General features: G+C 34.3%; 1 protein-coding gene across 1 annotated transcript; it reads right to left on the bottom strand.

The window, feature by feature from the left end:
- Positions 1-899: 899 nt before the first annotated feature.
- Positions 900-15043, bottom strand: LOC127880040 (START domain-containing protein 10-like). Its single transcript, XM_052427266.1, has 6 exons — positions 14787-15043; positions 10379-10526; positions 9555-9658; positions 9045-9159; positions 5654-5706; positions 900-5362 (listed from the first exon to the last, which is right to left on the bottom strand). The coding sequence occupies exons 1-6, from the start codon at positions 14952-14954 to the stop codon at positions 5144-5146; spliced, it is 807 nt and encodes a 268-aa protein (XP_052283226.1). The 5' UTR covers positions 14955-15043; the 3' UTR covers positions 900-5143.
- Positions 15044-15150: the final 107 nt, after the last annotated feature.

A 15150-nucleotide genomic window follows, 5' to 3' on the forward strand; every position in this document is an offset into this window, starting at 1 on the left:
AAACTCTTTCAGTATAATTTAAAGCTTTGATTTGCAGTTATTATTCCAGACTTTTCAATCTGTTTAACATTGAGTGTATCTATCATTGAGTGTATATTTTGCACTCTCCAGGCCCCACAACTGCCAACAGTCATGAGTTCAATCTTAGTTTCAATCTCAAATATTTAACAAACAGAAATAAGAGCTCAAAACTTAAAAGCATTCATATTGGTCAATATTTTGAGTTGAGGCATGTTTGAGCATTCATAGTCACAGAGCCAGGTCCTCTCATAAAGTAGCTATAAAATTATTCCATGCTTACAGTATTTTTCTTGTAGAGCATAATGACAAAATGGAATAATCTGGGATCTAGAACACTTGATATCACTTAGGACAAAGATTAACATATACAAATGATTTCAAACGTTACTAGCACATCCCACCAAGCCTTATTTAGGTTTAATTTTATTTCGATAAGTGGAATCTTTTCATATTCGGTAGCACAGCTACACTCCTTTTGTGGGCTTGTCTACCAATATATGCATAAAGTTTGAATATTAACCATCAATTTTAACTTTCAATCAACAAGTTTGAAGAAAAAGTACAAATTCAAATATTACCGGGTAATATGCCACTGTGAAAAATATAGTTTTAATGAATACAAAATAATGTGCACACATCACCTAAATTATTAATATTGTCCATTACTTGGTAGACATTAAGTAATCAATAATGAGTGGAACATAATACCATCTGGTACAAGATATCTTTGTTTAACATAAAGTACTGTGTATGTGATTCCTTTTATGCCCGAGTCAGTACATAATAGATACACTTGATTGTTTGCTAATGGAATTGTTTCTACATTAACCACTTTATCATCTTCAAAGTAGATCCATTGATTGTCACAACAAAAAGGGTAGTGCTTTGATGTATTTATTGCACATAAATAAAACATATGCATGTAAATTAATATATGTATGTAAAGAAAAACAAAAAACATTGATCTCTTAAAATTGCATATCAAATTACCTTGAGGGAATTTATGTGCTTCTATTCTTATTAAAACTTACAATCTGCCTTAACATTCAGTAATAGTATATATATACTATATATATATATATATATATAATACAACCAGCAACAAATGCATTACTTAAGAAAATAAAATGTTATGATATAAACTTGTATTACTTTCAAAACTACGCATACAATCAATTCACTGTCTTTCATTTAGTTTGCTATTTAATTTTATATTTATTTAAAAAATAAACCACTCATAATTATGCAGAATAAAATAATATTTAAGGCAGAAAACAAATGACATAAGTATGAACAGGCAGAAAATAATAAATAATATAAATATATGCTCATATTAATTACATATAATACAGATCTGTTTTGCTCTTTGTCATGGTACAATCTTTGTATATGCCAGTATGGATAAGGTGATAACAACTATATGTAGGAGAATGGAAATCAAAGTGAATTGTAACCAGGGTGGATTTCATCTGCTGGTATCACAAATAAGGCCACAAAAAATTGATAAGTTGTTCCACAAAATTGTGTTCCCAAACTATGGAGCGATCAAGAACAATAGACACGTATATATTTGTATTCCATTTTTATATAACCAGAGAAGAGTGCAAGGAAACACTTATAACAGTTTTCTTTACCTACTTGTTGAACAACTCTCTCAAACACATTCAGCTTATTAGATGCTACAACTTTTGCACAATTAATTGTTTAACAAAAAATCAAAAGTCTATGAAATTAAATATGTAAGCTTAACCAAATTGAATAGACAAAACAACCAGTTTTTTTTTAATCTGACAGACTTTCAACTTATACATTTTCAGCTGTTTTCTGTTAAGATTTCTGCCTTATTGTCAAAAGAATATATAACAATTATTACTGTTTGATAAATGTGCACATGGATTTAAATTGCTAATGGTCATTTGAATATGCTAGTGTTAAGTCACCTGATAATGCAAATGGAAAATCGATGGTAAAACAAGGCAGATACTGTTGTTTAAATAATTACTATACTAAAATATTCCATGTACAGCAAAAACTCGAACCAAAATACATATTATAGATTTAAAAAAATATTGAGTATAGTTTAATGGATATAAAATGGTATTTAGTTTTTTTAATAGTATACTGATGGCAATTTTGAAGCATATTCCCACTCGCAGCAAATATTTAATCATTTTATCCACCACCTCCCAACCTGTAAATGTAAAATTAATGTCTAGATATTACCTCATTGTAGAGGTAATAACAGAATACATGTACTATTCGAAAATCACCATACAAATTTATATAAATGCTTAATTTCAATCAATTGACAGATTTCTACATGATTAACATGACTGTATCACTGCATATATAAAATGAACACTAAACTACAGTCATGTATTTATTAAAAGAGCTCTGAACATGTGTTTTGTTTTGATATGAAGTTCCAAAAATCTGGAATAGTCATTGTTTTAATGTTATAACTCCTCTCAGTTTGATCTTAGGAATAATGTCAGACAGGAATACCAGTAATACTCAGTTATCAATAAACATACCGATACTTGAACAAGTGTACTTGATCAACAAGAGGAAAAGAGAAATACAGCGTAAACTATAAAACAATACAATTTCAAAAGTTCAATAAATTCATGAAAATAACAAGCCCCCAAAAATGGGAAGACTTTAAAACAAGAAGCATATCATTAAATTGCAATGTTTGCTTTGTCAAACATGTGTATTGCCATTTAAGACATGTCCGTACCACACTAAATAAATAGCTAATCACAACAAATATCAAATCTGGAATGTCCATTTACACATTAAAAAATGCACAAAGTTTGTGGTCCACTTTTCACTAACCTTGTATAAGTTGTATAGTTCATGAAAGTAACAGGTAATAGAACTGATAGCTGAGTTTAAAGACAACTATTAGCACAGGAGAAAGTAATGGTTAATAAATCAAGATTGATGTAGAGTTATTTCTTCTCTGTTGATCTACTGTGCGATTTTCATGTCTGGAACGGCGCTACGCCTTCTGCTAAAAAAGTCACTCAATGTTTTGTGGTCTCATTTGAGGACAGGGTAACTGCTTGCCAGAATGCACAGGCTGATCTGGAGTTATGCTTGCTGCATATGGTATTTGAGGACAGGGTAACTGCTTGCCAGAATGCACAGGCTGATCTGGAGTTATGCTTGCTGCATATGGTATAAACTCATTTTTGCATGAGGCCACTCAATCAATGTTGGACCAATAGTGTTACATGTCACACGACCAATCACATAGCGTGTGGACGACTTTTTTCAGAGTAAAAAACATACAATATAACAAGAGTCAATCACTTTCCAAATATGGATACATATAGTCTATTCAATCGGGAAAACACAACAGAATGTTCTTTGTTGATCCACTTGCATAAAACTACTTATACATTGTACTTATTGGTACAATAAAATAAAACCACTTCAGTTGTTATTGTTTACCATAAACAAGAGGGCCTGGAAGGTCCAAAGTCGCTCACCTGAGATAACACGATATTATTGGGACAAATCTTCTGACCAAGTTTCATGAAGATCTGAAATTAAATATGGCTTCTAGAGTGTTAACAAGGTTTACCTATAGCCTTATAAGAAAAAAATGCCCCTCCCCCTGGCGGTCATGTTTTACAATGAACCGGCATCATTTTCAAACTCGTCCAAGATATTATCGGAATGAATCTTCTGACCAAGTTTCATGAAGATCGGACTATAAATGTGGCCTCTAGAGTGTTAACAAGAATTTACTATAGCCATATATAGCCATATAAGGAAAAATGCCCCGCCCCTTGGCAGCCATGTTTTTCAAGCAAAGGTAACCATTTTGGAACTCATCCAAGATATCATTGAGACCAATCTTCTGACCAAATTTCATGAAGATTGGACAATAAATGTGGCCTCTAGAGCGTTAACAAGGCAAATGTTGACGGCTCACCACACACGACGCAGGGCAGACAAAAAGCGATCACAAAAGCTCACCATGAGCACGTTGTGCTCAGGTGAGCTAAAAAGAGCATGACATCCATATTGACCAGAAGCAGAAAAAAGTGAAGTGAAGCACCATGGTTCGGCAGTATTTCTCATTGGAAAAATGGAAACTGAGCATATACCATGGCACAAAAACCCATTTTGTATAATAAAAAATCAATTTAAACAATTATACAGCACCTAATATTATCAGGAGAACACAATGTGTGGAATAAATGATATTATGCTTAAGTCTGAGTCTGTGAAATAAAATAATATCCTTAAAACGAAAACAAACTGACTGACAGGATTTTCTTTGCTATTAGCCTTATAAGACACTTGAGGTCTACACAAATGGAATGATTGGCTGTTTGCTGCTGTTTCCTTTTTAGCAACATACAGACAATATAAGTATGTTTTAAATAAAGTAAAGGGTAATTTGCCTACAGTAAATTTCAATCTAGAAAACTATTCATACATATTTTCAGAGAAAAACAAGCGATGTGTTTGAGAAACACTATGTCCCCATATATTTGACTTTTGACCTTGAATGATGACCTTGAATGATGACCTTGACCTTTCACCACTCAAAATGTGCAGCTCTATGAGATACACATGCATGCCAAATATGAAGTTGCTATCTTCAATATTGCAAAAGTTATTGCAAATGTTAAAGTTTGCACAAACAAACACACGAACCAACCAACAGACAGGGCAAAAACCATAATTATGTCCCCCACTATAGTGATGGGGGACATAAAAAGTAGTTTAATTTAAATAAAGCATCCAAAATAAAGTTGTAACGCTCATTCTCTCAAGAACAAATATACTTACCTGCATTTAACAAGTTAACCATACCCCTTTCTTCCACATTTGACATCTGATGAGTCATTAAGTCCATCTTCAAACATGACCCGTAACCATGATATGAACCTATTTTCTACCAAATCAATTCTACCTTAATAAAAAACTTTCCTCAAACAATACATTACACGTAGCAATAAACAAATACCAGCAATACTGAACATTAAAAATCCACACAATCATGGTGGTACTTAAGCAATCCTACAACTTACACTTGCACCAGAAAGAGAGAGAAAATAGTCCCAAAAGGGACAAAAAAGACTAAAGCTAACACCAGTCATTAATCATTGATGTAATCCTCTACTGCGGCTTCATCTTCGTTGATGCTGCTCTCGTCAAGCGATTCACATGATACCCCCGATGTGAGAGGCTTGATTTGTGTCATGTCCAGTCGGGGCAAAGTCATCTGCTCAGGGAATATCCAGGGCTTCATATGCGGTCTGTTCTTCTGTTTCCATGCCGGGTAACCTTTGCATGCCTTGTGAATCCTGGATATAATCTGTAATATAAAACCTTTGATTTTGTGTTGTTATTTTTAAGGGAAAAATACAAAAAAGTAACTGTGGCTTGTATTTTTAAGTTGTTACTCAATATTCTATTAAATAATATTATTATTTTTGGATTTATTACCATTTGCACACTATGCTTTCCAGATGGTAAACATTATGTCAATCTAATATTTTTTATTAATTCAACTAATAAGGACTCCTATTTTGTTATAATGTAATTGAATGTTAAGTATTGAATAAATTTATGGTAGAAATCTAAAATTATAAGAATGAACACAAACCTTTGGTGCAAGAATTTTTGTTGCTTTGTTCACAACCCAGACCGGTAGTTTTCCTGAAAGATTGATGACTTCAAATAAGCTAACAACATTTTAATCACATTTTTGCATCTCAATAAATGATTGTTAAGGATTTTGCCGAGCTAAAAAAACTGTAGGATGTCAAAAAGGGGCACGAGGGCATGAAAAGGGGAAAGATGAACTCTTTCAAGAAAAATTATTAGGTGGTAAACTGTCATCAAGTTAAGTAACAAAATGTGCTGTTTCCACTTAAGTTCATATACACAATCATCTTTTCAGCATATGTTCCATGAGCTATGTTCTCTTTCAAAAATATTTTGATGTTTATATGAAGTAATACTGAATGTTGATCTATAAAATTTTGGTTTGCCTTTATTTATGACAAGATTAACAAGAGCACCGCCTTGTGGGTGCAGACCACTCAAATCTTATCATAAATAAAGACGTTATGGCAATTTAAACAAAATTTAATAATTTGACCTTGAGAGTCAAGGTCATTCAAAGGTCAAGGTAAAATTCAACTTGCCAGGTACAGTACCCTCATGATAGCATGAAAGTATTTGAAGTTTGAAAGCAATAGCCTTGATACAAGTAAAGTGGATCTAAACACAAAATTTAACCATATATTCAAAGTTACAAAGTCAAAAAAGGGCCATAATTGCGTCAAAATTACAACCAGAGTTATGCAACTTGTCCTGTACTGTCCCCTTATGATAGTTTGCGAGTGTTCCAAGTATGAAAGCAATACCTATGATAATTTAGGAGTAAAGTGGACCAAAACACAAAACTTAAATCAAATTTTCAATTTCTAAATATAAAGGGCACATAATTCTGTCAAAATGCCAGTCAGAGTTACATAACTTTGCCTGCACAAACCCCTTATAATAGTTAGAAAGTGTTGCAAGTATGAAAGGAATAGCTTTGATACTTTAGGAATAAAGTGGACCTAAACACAAAACTTAACAAAATTTTCTATTTTTTAAGTATAAAAAGGGCACATAATTATGTCAAAATGCATGCCTGAGTTATCTTACTTTGCCTGCCCAGTCCCCTCATAATAGTAAGTAAGTGTACCAAGTTTGAACGCAATAGCATTGATACTTTCTGAGAAAAGAGGACCTAAACACAAAACTTAACCACGCCGACGCCGAGGTGATGACAATAGCTCATATTTATCAAAAAATAGATGAGCTAAAAAGGAAAAAAGGGTGCAGAAAAGGGAAGACATATTTTTAAAAGGTGGTTTTATAAGTGTTTAAAACAAATGCTCTGAGCAATTTCATGAAAACTGGGCCACAATTTTTACTTTTTAGAGTGTTAACAAACTTTCACAAAAGCCACATAATGAAAACTACCCAGCTGCTCTGGCGGCAGCATTTTTCAACAGACCTTAACCATTATTCCATTCAGCTGAGATACCATTTAAGTAAATTGTCTGACCAAGTTTCAAAAAGATTGGACAAAAAATGTGACTATAAACGTCATACAGGTTTTTCTTTGATTTAACCTAGTGACTTGGTGTTTGTAATCACATGACCCAAAATGTTCATATATGCTGAACTATGATGGGAACAACTGTTCTGACTAAGTTTAATAAAGACTGGACAATAAATGTGACCACTGGTGCATTAACAAGGAAAATGTTGATAATGGTCAACGCACTATGGACAAAGGTAAATCATAAAAGCACACTATGAGCAAGTTGTGTTAAAAGCCGGATCTCAATTGCTTGATTTTGCGGTGGTAAAATGTTAACCTGCATTGACTAGTGGGCTGGGTTTATCTGCCAATGATTTGTTGCTAACATTAGATTGTTTATAAATAGAAACAGGTGTTTGAGCAGACAGCTTTTTGGTAGTGTTGAATCTGTATCTACATGTAAACTTGATTTGAGTCATTCGCTAGCTATTGGCTGAGAGAAGTTCATAACCTTTCAAGTGGGCGGTGCTTAGCATTTACAGGGAAATTTGAATTTCAAGCAGACAACAAAAAACTTTTTCTGTAAGTCAATAACTATATAACTTTCAAGCACCAAATTACACATACATATTGTTTGTATACTAAAGTATATGTATGCCAAATTTCATTTGAATATATTAAATACAAACTTAACAAGGGCTGTTTGTAAAACATGCATGCCCCCCATATGGGCTGTCCGTTGTAGTGGCAGCCATTGTGTGAATACGATTTTTGTCACTGTGACCTTGACCTTTGACCTAGTGACCTGAAAATCAATAGGGGTCATCTGCGGGTCACGATCAATGTACCTATGAAGTGTCATGATCCTAGGCAAAAGCGTTCTTGAGTTATCATCCGAAAATCATTTTACTATTTCGGGTCACTGTGACCTTGACCTTTGACCTTGTGACCTCAAAATCAATAGGGGTCATCTGCAAGTCATGATCAATCTACTTATGAAGTTTCATGATCTTAGGTGTATGCGTTCTTGAGTTATCATCCGAAAACCATTTTACTATTTCGGGTCACCGTGACCTTGACCTTTGACCTAGTGACCTCAAAATCAACAGGGGTCATCTGCGAGTCATGATCAATCTACCCATGAAGTTTCATGATCCTAGGCGAATGCGTTCTTGAGTTATCATCCGGAAACCATTTTACTATTTCGGGTCACCGTGACCTTGACCTTTGACCTAGTGACCTCAAAATCAATTGGGGTCATCTGCAAGTCATGATCAATCTACCCATGAAGTTTCATGATCCTAGGCGTATGCGTTCTTGAGTTATCATTCAAAAACCATTTTACTATTTCTGGTCACCGTGACCTTTGACCTAGTGACCTCAAAATCAATAGGGGTCATCTGCGAGTCATGATCAATGTACCTATGAAGTTTCATGATCCTAGGCCCAAGCGTTCTTGGAAATCGTCTGACAACCACCTGGTGGACGGACCGACAGACCGACCGACAGACCGACATGAGCAAAGCAATATACCCCCTCTTCTTCGAAGGGGGGCATAAATATTATGAAAATAATCATTTTTGTTTTCTGCTGTTAACACACCAGTGTACAACTGAAAAGTAGACATTTTGTGAGTTTGGGGCCCTTTTATACTGCTTCTCCAGTGTTTAACTCTTTCAGTGCTGGAACCGAATTTTGATGGCCTTTGCAAACAGTTTGGATCCAGATGACAAACGTGGCGTCTCATCAGGATCCAAACTGTTTGCTATTCTGATAGTATTCTTTGAAAAAAATCTAAGAAAATGCTAATTATAGAAATTCAGCATACGACAATTTTCCCAGCATGCAAAGGGTTAAGGGAAAGTGAGCTTATAAAACCAGGATGAGCCCAGGAAGATGGAACAAAATGCTACAAGCTACAAACACAAGGAATTTTAACATCCAATATACATACCTCTAGGGTCAGACTGTGATACATATGTGAACTGCACTTTGTCCCCGATCTGGCGTATCAGGTACCCAGTGAGGTAGGAAATACCTCGAATGAAGCCTTTCTTTGGTGGGCACGCCTTAAAAATACGTATGGAGACAATGTAGTAGAGAAGTTGAATGCTTACACATGTCAAACCTGTCAAAACACAGAATGATGGTTTTGAAGGTCTGCCATGTAAAAAGGACAAAACAAAGGTGACATAAGGGTACATTTAAATATACATGTAGATGGTTCCAAAGTCAAGGTTTGCAATTCATTACATTTCTATTAGCGTTATTTTTCATACTTGGTCAGAATACATGTTTATTGTTTACAATATGTCTTTTCTATATCAATAAGTTTGATATGATAGGTACATCAAAAACCATATTAAATAAAACACAATACTTTTTTTACTGCAACCTCGCTCATATTTATTAGTGAGTGCAGAGAAATGCATTGAATAGCTGAAAACTAAATGTTGAAACCTACTTCATGGTTCACAGAATGGTTGATAATCCATTTCTCTGCCCCGGTATCAAGCCAAGATCTTTGTGTAACGAAGTCTCTGTTCTTTAAAGGTGGTGGGCTTCGTACTGGGAACATAATTTAACATTTTAACAATAACAGTATCATATTCTCTTGATAAAAAGTTAAAGTATCCAGCTACATGGAAAAATACCAATATTATTTGCCTTCATAAAGCTCAGTATTTTGAGGACATTCAGTGTATGTACCTTCCTGTGAGACAATTAAATTGTTGATAAATCACCTCCAATCTTTAAAGTGTATCATTATCAAGATTTAAACTTATCATATCATATTTAGAGTTAAATAACAAAACATAATGTATCATAATGCAATTTATCACATGCTATATCCTGTTTCCCATGTAATACAACCATAACATATTTGTTTATATTACACATGTGTTATACAACATTTTTGAGCATTTTCATTGGCTAAGTTTTCGTTTATTGACCAATCATATTTTGTTATTTTGCTGAAATGATGTTGCAACATCAAATGATGTCACAAAATAGAAACAACATTCGGGATTTATCATTATGTATGCGTAAATATTTATTAAATTTGCTCATTTAAAAGCATGTGATAAAAAAGATCTGACACTCGTTGTCATATCATACCATATTTTATTAAACTGGTCCAGGAAATTCGTTAGTAACCTCGCCAAACGCTCGCTTATTAACAAAATTCCTGAACTCGTTTAATAAAATATGGTATGATATGACAACTCGTGCCAGATCCTATATGAAGCCAATAGCTACACCAATAATTTTTCCCACAATACCTACATGCATAATAGCCGATATCATTGTTGGGGTTAATTGCACATATCTCATATCCCTCTACCATAGAGTGGTCCCAAGTTTTCCTGTACTCTGGGTCGTGTAGAACATCATACAATACATCTCCCCCAATATCATCAAATAGAGTCCTCACCTGAAAGACAGCACAGAGAACATGTATATTGAAAGGTACCTTATAACTGTGGTCTCTCAAGGGAGCAACTTGGTTGAAAACAAGAGTGCTAACAAGGTTTTACAATAGCCATATCTGATATAAGGAAAAAATGCCCAGCCCCTTGGTGGCCATGTTTTTCAACAGAATGGAACCATTTTTGAACTCATCCAAGACTTAAAAGGATAAAACTAAATGGCTGATATGTAATGTTTTCTTTATTGCATTTTGTTTTTGACCATAATCAGTGCTCTGCAAGGGCAACAAAAAAGTTGAACAAGAGCACCGCATAAAGGGTGCCACGCTTGGCTGAAAAAGCTTGTCAGAATTTTTTTTTTTAGAGGTCACAGTAACCTTGACCTTTGACCTAGTGACCCAAAATGGGAGAGGCATGTAGAACTCATCAAGGTGCATCTACATATGAAGTTGTAGGTGGAAGCACTTTGATTTTAGAGCCAATGTAAAGATTTTAGCACGACGCCGGCGGACAGCTGACGACGAGCAGGCTATGATAATACCTCAGGTTTTCTCCGAAAACAGCCTTGCTAAAAATGTCTCACAGCTCAAGAAAACTTTTGAGACATAAACTAATGAACTTAAAATTTATGCTATTCAACTAAAAAAATATTACGCTTTTGTGCATAAAACAAACAAGAAACAGCAAACAACTCTATTATATTTAACAATCATACTCAAGCTAACTGCAATAAAAAAATAATAATTTTACTACCTGGTAAGAATTTTGAAAATACATGTACCAGTAAACGCTCTTAATCCACAATGGGGACATGGTCTCCCTTGAGGAGAATGTGTTTGCTCCTCTATTGCAGATGTGTATTCAAACTGTTTATTGTCTTGCTAGTATTATTTATCAGTAATAAGTGAAGGCCAAATCAATAAATTGTTTCCTGTTTTAAAGTCTAATCTTGAATTTACACTTAATTAGAAATTATACAATTTAATAAAGAAATATATCAGTTGATGAAATATAGAGAACATCGCCAAAACAGTTTGATACAAATTCATCCAATTGATTTCATCTGTTAGATTTTATATTAATTCTAAAACGATACATTACTGGTAAATATACAATGTAGTAGCTTCTGCCATTTGTTACCTCATTCAAGGGTCATGCAAAGTTGAACATTGAAATTGACAGTCAAAAGCCATTAGACTTCTTGAAATTGTTCATAGATGAAGCCTTGATCAATTGCATTCTGCTTTTTAACTATGCTTCTTCAAAGTTAAACACTTAACAGCCCATTAAAATAAAACTCAAGAATGAGAAAATAAGAAGAGTTAACCTCTGCATAAATAAAGGTTTGACCGGCATGGGCAATACATATGGGGCTTTTTTGCAATTTATGAGTTCTTTTTCGTGTCAATGTTGCTAAAAAAAAAGATCGACCGATAAAACAGAAACTTCCTGAATGGTAAATAAAAGTTATAAACAAGTGAAATAAAGCTTTCAGTTTTTATAAATTTGTTTAGTGAATAGAATTTTTGAAGTTCTGTTTTCCTCATTCATATTGCAATCGAGTACTCTCGATTTCGGATGTGACGTCTCGACTCAAGGTAAACAACGCGTGTAGTTTAAGTAATTTGCAGGTGTGTATGGAACTATCGGCTTTGCATGGTTAACCACTCTGTAAATAAACAATTTTGACATGAATTTAATGGGAATTAAATAAACCTTTAAAGGTACATAGTTTATTGAGGGATTGTTTGAATTAATTCAGAAATTCTTTTACTTGTTTCCTTAACTGCTCAACTCAAGGTAATTGGAGGATAATTATTTTCAAGCGTACAGGGCTTAACACTAAGGCACGTCCGAACGACATTCACTGCCTGTACCTAGGTCCGGGCTAGCAAATGTCCCAGGAACATGCCCGGCTGGTCGTGTGTATTTTGGGCGGGATTATGTGTTCTATATCAATAAACTTTTAAATAAGCTTTTCAAAGATGCAAAAATCTTAATACAGTATGATCAGATGACAATTAAAACCCCAGAGTGAAGTCGGAGACAACAAACGGATCGTAACTCATAATAGATTTGGAACCCCCTGATTGCATTCAAAAAGAGGCCGACAATTCAGAAAATCCCCGGCGGTTTTCCTGGTAAAACATGTCAGTACCTATTTTTAAATGGAATTCCGCTAGATACGGTTTTTGATTGGTTTCCTCGAAGTGACGTCTTTTCTCGATAAAAGTATGTTTTAATCTAAAAGCCGGGATTGCCCTGATCGTCTGGGATTGATGAATGTATAAAACTCGACATTAACACAAAGTTACTGTAGAATTATTAGTTATTGATCAATTTTAAATCATTTTAATTTGTTTGATTGATTAGAAGTGTTTTGAAATCTTTTTTACGCAATTCAATTAGCAAAACTAATATTAATGGTCGATCCCGGCTTTTAGTAGAGAGTTAACCCTGTACAATTGTTATGACTACCGTAACACGTTATTTTGCGACACCTAAGATTCACTTATTGTTTGTCAGACGGCAACCGCGGCAATCTATGTAAAAAAGTTTTAACCTTTCATGTCGTTGTTTAGATTTGGCTTTACGGGTGGGGATGGGGGTTCATTGGATAAGAAAAGAAAAGGGTAGGAGGAAAGTAAGAGAAAGAATTAGGGAAAAAAAACAACAAGGACATTTCTACCGAAATGGCATGAAGATTACAAATAGATGTCTTAAGTAGATGAATATTGAATTCATTAGCATTAGTAAGGCAAGCTAATAAGAATGATTGAATCATAATTGCGCATCTCCACGCACAAGAAAATACAAGTTGAATGATAAATATAAAGGTTTTGATAATACTTGGGTCAGGGCACATGAAAGATTGGTCAGGGCTAGTAGGTTCTGCATTTACTAGCCCGAATGGGCTAGTTGAAAAAAAAGTAAGTGTTAAGCCCTGGCGTAGTAATGTTAGTAAAACAAAATACACGAGCATGTGACGCCATCACGAGAGCCGCATTCTTGATGAAAACAAACTGATCAAAATAAGGTTATGTGTGAAATAAGGGAATGGTACGATATGTAGCCTCTAAACCTATAAGTTTGTGCACCTTAAACTTCAAAGGCATATCTTTCATGAAAAATCATTTGACAATAACTAAACTTAATATATACTTTTTGATATGTCTTTTGTTGAACAAATAACAAGTGAAATATGTTGGTTGTCATAATAATAATGGAGTTAAGTACCTTTAAACATTCATCTTAGATTGCGTCACACAGAATTGCCCTATAAGATTGTGCACCGATTTTGATATCGTCATAGCGAGGCCCTGGGATGTGTTTGTAATAACCTATATATGTTTTTGTGAATATTTGTTTATTTGTATTAAATATGTGTTATTTTCGATGAATTTCTTGAATAAACTGTATTGAACAGTATGGTTTAAACAAAACTGGTCTTCATAAAAACGAAATATGAACTGTGATAACTGCAGTATTCAGAGGTCTATATAAAGTGTAGTTACTAATGGAAAATAGCTAAATAAAATACTATTCACAATGTGGGCATAAAAAGCTGTCACCCTCGCTGTCACCAATTAATGGCAGTTGTTTTGTGACAAAATTACAAATGGACGCAGTGAGAACATTTATGGCAAAAGGCCCAGGTCACAATCTTAACGTATGGTTTTGTGTCATCATTTGGAGGTACAATTTTCCGCATACACAGCATAGAGCCTATTTTAATCGTATTGTAATGCAAAGCACACAGAGAGCACAATACAAATTCGAGACGGGCCTACAAGGGAAACTACTCTTACAACATTTTACAACCACAACATTGACATACATAGCTGCGTCCGTCTGGTGAAGGAAATGTGCAGATTTTAAATATTGTTCAGGCTATTTCTGTGGGCATGAGGTCAGAAAAAAGGACAATTTATATCATATTTATTGTTTTTATCCTCATGATTGTTGTCTTATCAGCTGTGGAAATTCTCTTGTTACAAAAGTGAACAGTTTTCGGGCACTATTACGTCATCAAAAAGTACACGATCATATAACGCTGCACAAAGTTATAGGAATAGAGGATACTCATAAAAGCTTAAAGCATCTAAGAAGAACTACAAATGTTAGGTTGATTGGATTGATTTTATAAACAAAACTTGGGACTTGTTTTTTCAAATTGACATTAGTTTTATCAAGAAGAACTTTGAACTGTACGTGTGTACTCATTCAAGCTCAAAGCACTGAAGAAGAACAACATATTTAGTTACCTTGATAATTTTAAAGTTTGAGACATCGTTGGTTTTAGTCCACACAGTTGTTGTCCCCTTTTGGTATTCCTGTTTCCAGTCATTGTTATCATCGCTCAGACTTTTTAAACGACGAAAATCGGCGTCGTCTGCGACCCTTATTTCCCCCACGCTCTGTACTGACAACATGAAAATTAAAGTTATTTTCTCTCGCTCTATGATTAATATCGTCGTGTCAACAGTCGCGTAATGGTTTCCTTGATTAACTCAGACAACGATGTTTGTCCTAACCGATTATTTCATTGCTAAATCCCGTCACTAAGTTGGTCGAATAACCAGATACCGCATGGGCACATCTGTCCGTTTGATAATTATCATAATGGTT

Source organism: Dreissena polymorpha, chromosome 4 (genome assembly GCF_020536995.1).
Source record: "Dreissena polymorpha isolate Duluth1 chromosome 4, UMN_Dpol_1.0, whole genome shotgun sequence".
In the NCBI taxonomy this organism is placed as follows: domain Eukaryota; kingdom Metazoa; phylum Mollusca; class Bivalvia; order Myida; family Dreissenidae; genus Dreissena; species Dreissena polymorpha.